General features: G+C 34.9%; 1 protein-coding gene across 1 annotated transcript; it reads left to right on the top strand.

The window, feature by feature from the left end:
• The first annotated feature begins 3,684 nt into the window (after positions 1-3,684).
• LOC116190430 ((-)-germacrene D synthase-like) lies at positions 3,685-10,137 on the top strand. Its single transcript, XM_031520111.1, has 7 exons — positions 3,685-3,865; positions 6,405-6,699; positions 7,693-8,077; positions 8,289-8,510; positions 8,947-9,085; positions 9,171-9,419; positions 9,636-10,137. The coding sequence occupies exons 1-7, from the start codon at positions 3,746-3,748 to the stop codon at positions 9,927-9,929; spliced, it is 1,704 nt and encodes a 567-aa protein (XP_031375971.1). The 5' UTR covers positions 3,685-3,745; the 3' UTR covers positions 9,930-10,137.
• Positions 10,138-10,441: the final 304 nt, after the last annotated feature.

The raw sequence follows: 10,441 nt of genomic DNA, 5'->3' as shown, positions 1-10,441 counted from the left end.
CGATTTCAATAGAGCAACTTCAGCCTCCATTCTCGCCTGATTGACTTATAGTGACTTAACTTCTTCCTTTAACTTGTTCACTTCATCATCATTGTTGGGAATTATAATCATCGAAAAAATGAGTGTGGGAAAAAATGAAAGAATAACCATAAGTTTATATAAGGTTTGGATATCATAACTTACTAACTTGAGCTTTTAAGTGAAAATGGGCCCAAGTCCGTATGAGCCCATGGAAATTTATTATGGTACCAGAGTCTAGGTTACGTGTATGAGCGCCCACACGTGTGTGCGCACCCATACTAAGCCAGCCCCAATATGTTGAGTGCAACCAAGTGCGCCTCATGTTAGCCCCCTTGGCCGAGCACAGAAGAATAGCCCAGCTCAAGGTCAGTTGTTGAGGGCTGATATTTAATAGCACGTGACAACGTGTAGACAGAAATAGATCACACGTTGCACGTGAGGGCGGGTGTTGTGAATTATAATCATGGAAAAAATGAGTGTAGGAAAAAATGAAAGAATAACTATGAGTTTATATGAGATTTGGGTACCAACACTTATCAGCTTGAGCTTTTAAGTAGATATGGGCCTAGATCTGTATAAGCTCAATGAAAATTTAATAATCATGTTTAGATGCCCTTACATTACTTGAAGAGCCTTTGGATGAAGATGATCCCCATAAGCTAGTAGAAGTTGGACCAAGCCCGAGACCACATACTAGACCACTTCTTTCCGATCCATAGCAACACTTTCTTGATGTTGAGAAGTGCTGGAAATCTCCCTCAACTTTTGTTTGATGACTTCCTAAAAACAAAAAATATAGGTTTCAACCTTTTTCTTTGCAATAGAAGATGATATTTTATCAGATGAGAGACTAGTCTCTCAAAAGAGAGACCGCCCACGGGTCTATAACAAGAATATAAATTAAAACAATAAAGGGGTACATAAGTCCCACTAGTGAGAATCGAAATCAGGACCTCTTCTTTACTAACTTGGGTTGGTTCAAGCGGTTTGGCGCTTATTCCGCTGAAGTAAGATATCAGGTTCAAGTCTTCGTGAATATAGAAAATCCACGCTGCGAGAGCTTTACCCTTTAGTAGGTCGATCTGGCTCGACTGAAATAGTCGGAGTCCAATTGAGCTTCCGAATATCAGGGTTCACTTAAATAAAAAAAGATAGGACATCTTCATTCAAAATCGGCGCTATGCGCCACTGTACCATTGGGTGGCTATCGCGTGATAGCCATGGACCCCACACAGCAGCTGCAATCCCCTTTTTTTTTTTTTCTTTTTTTCCTTAAAAAATTCAAATGTGGAGCCGAATCAGAGACTAAGGTTGGAGTTGTGAGTTTCTCTTTTTGTTGAGTGTGTCTCTGAATAATGTGATAAGAAGGAACTCACTTTAGAGACTCAAATTAGAGACTATAAATGGAGATAGTCTTATGCAGGAACCAAGGTGCCAGGCTTCGGCTATAGTGGTGATGGATGAGGTCCATGGACCTGGGAGGGATATATAGGAAGATAGTTTTATTAGTAAGAATTGAATTCAAGAATTCTTTTGGTTTCAGACAGAGGGAGATACCACCGCACCAAACGGCTTTGTCATTTCCAAAGAAGCATGAGCACGTAGTTTGCCAGCAATCCACGCACATGTTCTCTTCTCAGTAAACATGCTTCACTATGACTGTCTAGTCTCAATGAATCAGATGGAAAATATCCTTCACAAGAGCTTCAGGCCAGGTCATCGCCCGTCTGTTTGGTCTAAGAAGGCGAGCAACCACCTCGAAATCCATTTTGAGAATTAATTTCCTCTGCCCCGTATGCCAAGCTAACGTGAGCCCCATATGAACCGCCCACAACCCAGATGCAATGAATGTAGCAAACCCGATATTCTGAGCAAACCCCCCAGCCACCTTCCATGTCAACCTCTCATTATTTTGCTCTCACCTCTTAACCTCCCAGGCCCACTTTCTATCCTATTATCTCTTTTTTTTGTTATCAAATTTTATATCTAATTCTTACTTTTATTTTTCTTACCCTTAAAATAACTAAATTTACTGTTTTAACCCTGCATGTAATGCTTTATTTTTTCCTCCTCCAATATAATTAAACATAATGAAGACAATATGGTGAACTCTGCCCAAAAGTAACTGATATGGGACACCAACTTCTCCATTTATATAGTAATATAGATATTTTCTTGCATGTCCCACTGAAGGTTTTTCCACGAATTAACTTTTCCTTAGAAAAGGTTTTATTTCTCAATTTCTTCATGTAAAAAAGGGTTATTGTAGTTGTACCTTTTCACCCATAATTTTTTCATTTTGTCAATGGTGCTCGCTCCTTGCATAAAATGATTCAAAATTAACTATAGACATCTATTGGTGTTTGTTTACTCGCCAAAACTCAAACCTTTTACTCCATCTATTGGAGAAACAACTTGGTAGCTTCACCTTTTATATTTAGTATAAAAGTATATATATGTCTCTGTATATATTATTGATGAAAAAATGCATTTAGAAACTGATGATTAGTGCATAGAATATAATTTACATGAAAATATACATGTGGTTATATGTTAGAAAATTATAATTGAATAGAGATATAGAGGGATATAGATGCATACTTTTCAAAGTTGAAAGGGTCTGTTTAGAAAGTAAAAATCGAGAAATACTTTAAAATATTTATACTTTTATAGATTTTATATATTATTATATTTTTATTTTATTATTATACTTGAATAGAGGATTTATTGATGAATTTGGAATGAGGCAATTGGAGTAAATGTCTTAATATAGGCAAAAAGATACATGCAATTATATTTTAGAAGAATGCAATAGAGAGATAAAAAGAGACCGTCTGGTGAAGGAATAAGTAAGAGTAGAAATCTGAATAAACCAGATTCACTATTACTTTTTGATAGTGTGATTTTATTTATTTTATATTAGACATAATTGAGTGATTTTTATTATTAAATATAATGATAGAGATAGGCACATATATATATACCGTGTCTTTTTGAATGATTGAGAATGTCCCATGATTTAATTGTGATTTACTATGCATAATTAGTAGCCATAAATGTGAAAACACTTTAGTGAGTTATATATATATTTAAATTTCTGTAAGGCACTTTTCTTTCAACAAAAGCTAATATGATTGGTCATGTTGTATTTTAAATGGTTATCGGTTCAAGGACGCAAGGTGCCCCTGTTTTTTCAGGGTACGAAGGGGTAGAGAAAATTCCTCGAGCCAATGTTCGAGTACTTTAGCGCTATAGAAAATATAAATAAAAAATGTCTTCGTACATTGAATCGACAAAATAGGAATTAAGAAAACTGCCTACATATATGGAAGGATAAAATGAAATTTTAAAATGTGGAAAAACACAATAATGAATTCTAGACTTTTACATATGTAATAGATTTAGGATGATCGGCATGCGTAGATTTAAGTATTTCTATAAAATTATGATAATGAATATGTTACGTACATAGCTATAGGAGCTCACATTATCTAGGAATCTAGAAATATCGGGTAAATATCACTGCGTACGTAATATACACTAGCCAACTAAATTACGACTAACGAAAAAGAGTATCACTACGTACGTAATATACACTACGTACGTATTTCAATCCCAAAGAAGGAAACCGTTCTATAAATATACCCGCCCCACCAGAACTCTCTGTTCCCAAGCTTCTAAAGTGTCCTCTCTCTCTCTCTCTCTCGCCCTTAATTAATTAAGAATGAGCGAAATGTCTGCTGATCAAATTTCATCCTCAACCTCAACCATTGAACGTCGTTCTGCTGGGTATCATCCCAGTGTTTGGGGGGACTATTTCCTCAAATGTCCTTCTCAGTCAGAGGTACGTAAATAGTATATCTACGCATATGCATTACGTTTGCTGTATGCAAAAGCTTTATCTTACTAATATTTTCCCAAATTACCTACGAAAAACAATATTTTCCGTGCTAAGTCTGAATGAGACAAGACACTTCTATTTTCTTTTTTCTTTTTTCCCATAGACTAGGCGCCGAAACCAAACTAGGAATTTAAACAAGACAAAGACGTGTTGAGAGTCAATATAGAAAAATTAAAAAACAATCCCACACCGGTTAGAGAATACAAAATTCGTGGGTTAATATAGATTTTGAGTTTCACCATCTAACAATTCAAACTTTTAGGTGAAGTTAGAGTCTAAACTTGTCTAAATCCAATTGAAATTTAATAATTAGTAGGTGTGACAATTTCTTTTAGTCCTAAGTAAAATCAACAGATTATACTATAATTTTTATAAACAACTAATAAAATATCTACCTTTTATATTTTCAATTTAACTATAATAATCTTTTTTTGAATATGGATCGAATTGATTAGGATAATGGCATTTATTGAATATATAGTTAATTTGACTTTTCTTAAATATGTTTTTAATTATATTACTTTGAAGGAGTTTGTTGTTGTATTAAATAGGGGTATGAATTATTTTTTGTCATAGACAATCTTACTATATATATATTAGTTTTCTTGACTCGTGCGTTTCACGGGACTTTTACTACAAATATAATTATATTTACCTATTTAAACTTTAATTATTTTTAGTTAAATTTCAAAATTTTAATAAAAAAATTAATTCTTTTTTATAGCATATAATATCTAATAATTTTATTTAAATATTTTAAGGAATTGTGATTAAGTCATATATTACTACTATATTAGAGAATGAGTAATGATGCAACTTTTTCAAATTTATTATTTCTTCAATTCAAAATTGGTATGACAAGTTTTGAGGCTAATTCTGTAATTATATTAAATTTTGAGGATATGTTAAAATTAAAATATTTCACATTGAAACATATTTATGCACATATATTAAAATTATTTCGTATTTTTATTTATAAATTCTTAATTATTATTCCTCTATTATTGACATATTTAGTTCTAATTATATATATTAAAACTATTAAGTATTTTTAATTATAAACTCTTAATTATTATACATTTATTATTAATTTTATTCCTAATATTATATATTTACAATTACGTTACTATTTATTACACTGTATTCTAATTAATATATATAATATATTTATCTTTCTATCCCTTTGATATTACAAAATTTACCTTTATGACCCTATTAATTATCATGTAATCAAGTATATATATATATATATATAGATGTAATACTAGGTATCGAACCCGTGTATTGTAAGATTTTGTAATGAATTTTTTTATAAGAAATAATATATAAAAATAACAGTTGGTATGCATTTACTGGACCCATGATTAAAGGATCATATAGTGTTCATATACATCATTGCAATTATCTATTTATTAATTTTCAAGAAAATATTATGACAACAATAACGATGATGGCCACAACAACAATAATAACAGTAATACAACATATAAAACTAAACTTCAGTATTCACTTGTGCTTTATTTTAAATTTTTGTGAATTTGACTAATTTTAGGTAATAATTGAGATTTAAATTATTAGCTATAGTTTTTAATTTGAATAATATTATTAAATAATGTTAATTTTCTTAAAATGATGAATACTTCTGTACTAATTGAACGACAAAAAGAAATTGGAATCTTCTTCAGCACTTCTTTTTGGTGAGTAAGAGGATTCATTAAAATTAATCATTCAGGCGCGTAGCGCTTATAGAACGTGGGGTTGAAAGTCCCATAATGTCATCAAATAAAATCTGCCTAATGGAAGGAGGGGAAAGAGGGAAGTTAACAAGGAAATCAGGTAGCTATGCTCCAAGATTGGTGAGATGGTCAGCACATTTATTAGCTTCCCTATAGATATGCTTGGGTATGATGGCATCAAAATGTCGACAGAGGCCCCTACAATCATCAATCAAATTCGTTAGCACCATGTTGCTGGAGTTCTCCCATACACAGCTTAGGACCAATTTAGTATCAAGCTCAACAATCAAGTTGTTGATGCCGCACTCCTAAGCTGTGATCAACCCTTTGCCTTAGAGCTTTGAGCTCAGCTATGGGACTTGTTGCACGCCCGAGATTCATACAAAAACCCCTAACCCATCTACCCAAGGAATCCCAAATGAGTCCCCCGACTACAGCTATTCATGGATTGCCTTTCGAACATCTGTCGGAATTGAGTTTGTAGAAGCCATCAGGAGGTACCTCCCAATAGACTTGAATGGTCAGATTTGGCTTTGGGGGTGGCTTTGCTTGAGTAGCATAGAATTCAGCCTCAGCTTGGATGGTGAACTCAACCAAGCTACTGTGGAGAAGTTTTGATGAAAAAACTTAGGAGTTCCTATTCTTCCAGAGGTGCCAGATAGCAAATGTCCATAAAACACACCAAGGAATTTGTAAGTGTGGCTTCAGCACTTCTTTATATATCATATTTCATTTCTGTTTTTCAGAGGACAATCGACGAAAGAGCAGAGCAACATATAGAGAAACTCAAGATGGAGGTGAAGAGGATGCTAACTGATGCCGATGATGATTTCCATAAGCCACTGAACAAGCTAAATCTGATTGATCAGATCCAGTGCCTAGGAATCGGCTATCTGTTCGATAGAGAGATTGCTGAAGTTCTTGAGCGAATTCATGGTCGGTACTTCGTCAACTGTGACCATGTAGACTACGCTCGTGACCTTTGTACCACTGCTCTCATGTTCCGCTTACTTCGTCAGCAGGGCTACAGGATTTCATGTGGTAAATAAGGATTTCCTTGATAGTTAAAAATTCTTTTTTTGCATCTTTGATCACCTTCCCTTTATCAAATATAAATTGAACGAAAGTGGGTGATCCCACATCACCATATGCTATCATCGAAGGATCACATATATTGGAGAAAATTACACCATAAAGCATAGTTTATGGCCTTTTTTTCATAAGGGCCAATGCAATTTAATTTAATTTCACCGGATGACACCGAAATTTTAGATCTTATATTTTCACAAGATAGCACAATGTCAAATTTTTCATCAAAAAATGTATAGAAAGCTTATTTGACACCCAACTTGTACAACACGTGGCCAACTACAGATGTCACATCTATCCGGAGAATCACATCATATAGCCCGATTTTTTAACTTGCATTTGGTTTTCGAGTTGGATAAGTGATCCAACTCAACTTATTGATGTATGAGAATATATATATATATATATGTGTGTGTAGATGTGAAAGTAGATGAGAAATTTATTATTAAAAAAATAATTTTAAAAATGGTTAAGAAAAAGTGTGAGTGAGAAAATACTATTAAATGGAAGTTTAAAAATTGTTAGGAAAAAATATAAGTGAGAAAGTATTATTAAATGGTGACACGCCAGCTTTCCGTCGCCTTGCACTATTTTACCTTCGCAAGGCTACAAAAAGAAAAAAAAATTGGTGACACATCAGTTTCCGGTCATATTTTTTACTGAAAGTTGATGTTGTGTTATGTGGCAAAAAAAAAATCCAAAAATTTCGTCTTATCTAATGAAATTAAAGCAAACTATATAAATATGCTGCCTCATGAAAAAAAGGCAAAAAAATTCGTGCTGTCTCGTGTAATTCCACATATCATTCGCATAGGTACAGGAATAACATCCAATGTGTCCTACAGACTTTTCAATACGTATAATTAACTCATAACGAGTATTATATTTAACCATACATATATAATAATGATGCGCGCCTTAGTGCAAGATTACAATCTTATGCAGATATCTTTGAGAAGTTCAAGGACAACAAAGGGGAATTCAGCGAATCGCTTGTCGAAGATGTGAGAGGACTGCTGAACTTATATGAAGCTAGCCACTTTAGGGTTCACGGAGAGGACATCCTTGAAGAAGCCCTAAGTTTCACCGTTCAGCATCTCAAATCAGCTGTGGAACACGATGACCCGAATCTAAGCCCTACTCTTTTAGCTGAAGTAAAACGCGCATTAGAGCACTGTCTACGGAAGGGATTGGTAAGACTAAACGCATGGCATTATATCAAACTCTATGAAGACGATGCTTCTCACAATGAAGTGCTCTTGGAGTTGGCGAAGTTGGATTTCAACTTGTTGCAGAAGTTTCACCGAAAGGAGCTCTGTGAAATCACAAGGTTAATATCTGCAACTTGTAATAGATTCATCGCAAACCTCGATCAGTCAATATCTCTTACCTTCCTTCAGTTGTGAAATTGATCACTCTGTGGAAATGCTCCTGAAAACTACACGAACACCGATTCAGTAGTCTTAAAAATCACTGTAACTAATCTTTTGGCCAAAACGATACAGCTAGCTCAACGAATTTGAACTTTTTGACTAATGTAGGTGGTGGAAGGATCGTCTAGATGTCGAGAGGAACTTTCCATTCGCAAGAGATAGAATTACAGAGTTGTATTTCTGGATCTTGGGAGTGTATTTTCAGCCAGAGTTTTCACTAGCGAGGATGATGCTCACCAAAGTCATTGCCCTGACTTCGATTTTGGATGATATCTATGATCTGTATGGGACACCTGAAGAGCTGCAACTTTTAACCAATGCAATAGACAGGTTAGTGTTATATAAGAATTCCTGATAGTTTGCATTCTCTATATATCTGATTAAGAATGAACTTAAAAGTTCGTGGATGAGTAAACTAGCTGGCTTGATTTTCCTCTTTCCGGTTCCATGAAAAATTAATTGTCATAACATCAACACATTAAATTCCCGAGACAAGTAAGAAGGGGATATCCATTTAAGTTCATTAACGGCTGAATCCTGGATCTTAGGGGACCTAAAGCCAAGTTTGTCTGGTCTTGGTCTGGCCCCATCATATGGACTGTCTGGCCGACAAGTCGAGGAAGATCAACATACCTGGATATGATATATATGAGTAAAACAAACTAGAACCCGAGAAAAAAATTGGCTTGGTCATAATTAAGGTCAATACGTACGAAAGTTTGTGTTAGAACTTCGTATTTATTACTTCTCTTTTGTAATTTGCTAGGTGGGACATTGGAGCAGTCGATGAGCTCCCACAGTACATGCAGATTTTCTACAAGACACTACTAGACACTTACTGTGAATTTGAGAAAAACTTAGCTGAACAGAATAGAGCTTACCGCCTCTCCTATGCAAAAGAAGCTGTGAGTAGAAACGAAATTTATATTAAGTTGATATTTCTATATTTTACCATTGTGGGACTATATAGTTTAATTTCTAATCGATCAGATGAAATATCAAGCGAGGATCTACTTCGAAGAGTTAAATTGGTTCCATCAAGACTACACACCGACACTGGAAGAGTACATGTCCATTGCACTAGAAACGACTGCCTACATGATGCTCGCGACCACATCTTTCCTAGGAATGGGAGATGTCGTCTCCGAGGATGCCTTTGAATGGCTGTTAAGTAACCCCATGAGCTTGCGTGGTTCAAAGATCATGTGCCGATTCATGGATGACATTGTCGGACACAAGGTGAAATATCGATAGACTATTCGTCACAGAATCTATTACCCCAAAAAGAGAAAAAGAATGAAAAAAAGAAAAATTCGTCACAAGATCAGATTTCTTAGAACGTTTGACTAATTCCAAAGATCTGTACGAGTAGCTCAACAACTAGATATTGGGAAAACTATATATTGAAAATCTTTTTTTTTTTCTTTTCGTGTGTGTGTATGTATATATATATAGTTTGAGCAGAAGAGAGGGCATGTGGCTTCAGCAGTGGAATGCTACATGAAACACCACGGTGCCACAGAGCAAGAGACAGAGAGGAAACTTCGGAAGATGATGGATGATGCATGGAAGGACATCAACGATGAATGCCTGCAGCCGACCCCAGTCCCCATGCCGCTTCTCACACGAATTGTCAACCTTACGTGTGTGATTGAGGTGCTCTATAAGGGTGAAGATCAATACACCAACTCGCAAACTGACACGAAGGACTATGTGACTGCTTTACTCGTCCATCCGATTCAGCTCTAAATTACAATCAATTAAGCATTGGCTTAATCCCGAGACGGGACTGGTCTATCTATAGCTACATGAATTTGATTGAGTGAAGTGTCTGTCTTTTTCCCCTTAAAGATCTTGCGTATTGTAGTATAACATAATTAAGGCCGTGTGTGGTTACCCCAAAAAAATAATAATAATTAAGGCAGTGTGATGCGTATGTATTTTTGTTGGATATGAACCTCTTTTTATATTGCTTTATATATACGTGTGTATTTTCGAAAAGTTCGGGCTAAATCCACGACCAAATCTACTATTTCCACAAATATTATTTATTGCTTGACTAAAATATGCCCCATTCACTAGATTCTTCCAATTTATCTTCTGTGCAGATTCTCCCGTCATAGTGACGGATGGTCACTAGATTCTTCCTATTTATCTTCTGTCCGCGTTCCTTCTTTAAAACTAAAAGAAAATTGTAATTATTTTAATAAAAAAATAATCCCTTCTTGCCGCTTGGTTCTCTCCTGATTGGTGGTGGGCAA

The sequence above is a fragment of the Punica granatum genome, unplaced genomic scaffold (genome assembly GCF_007655135.1).
Source record: "Punica granatum isolate Tunisia-2019 unplaced genomic scaffold, ASM765513v2 Contig00435, whole genome shotgun sequence".
Taxonomy (NCBI): domain Eukaryota; kingdom Viridiplantae; phylum Streptophyta; class Magnoliopsida; order Myrtales; family Lythraceae; genus Punica; species Punica granatum.
Note: the sequence above shows the minus strand (reverse complement) of the source record. Positions and strands in the feature narration are given on the sequence as shown.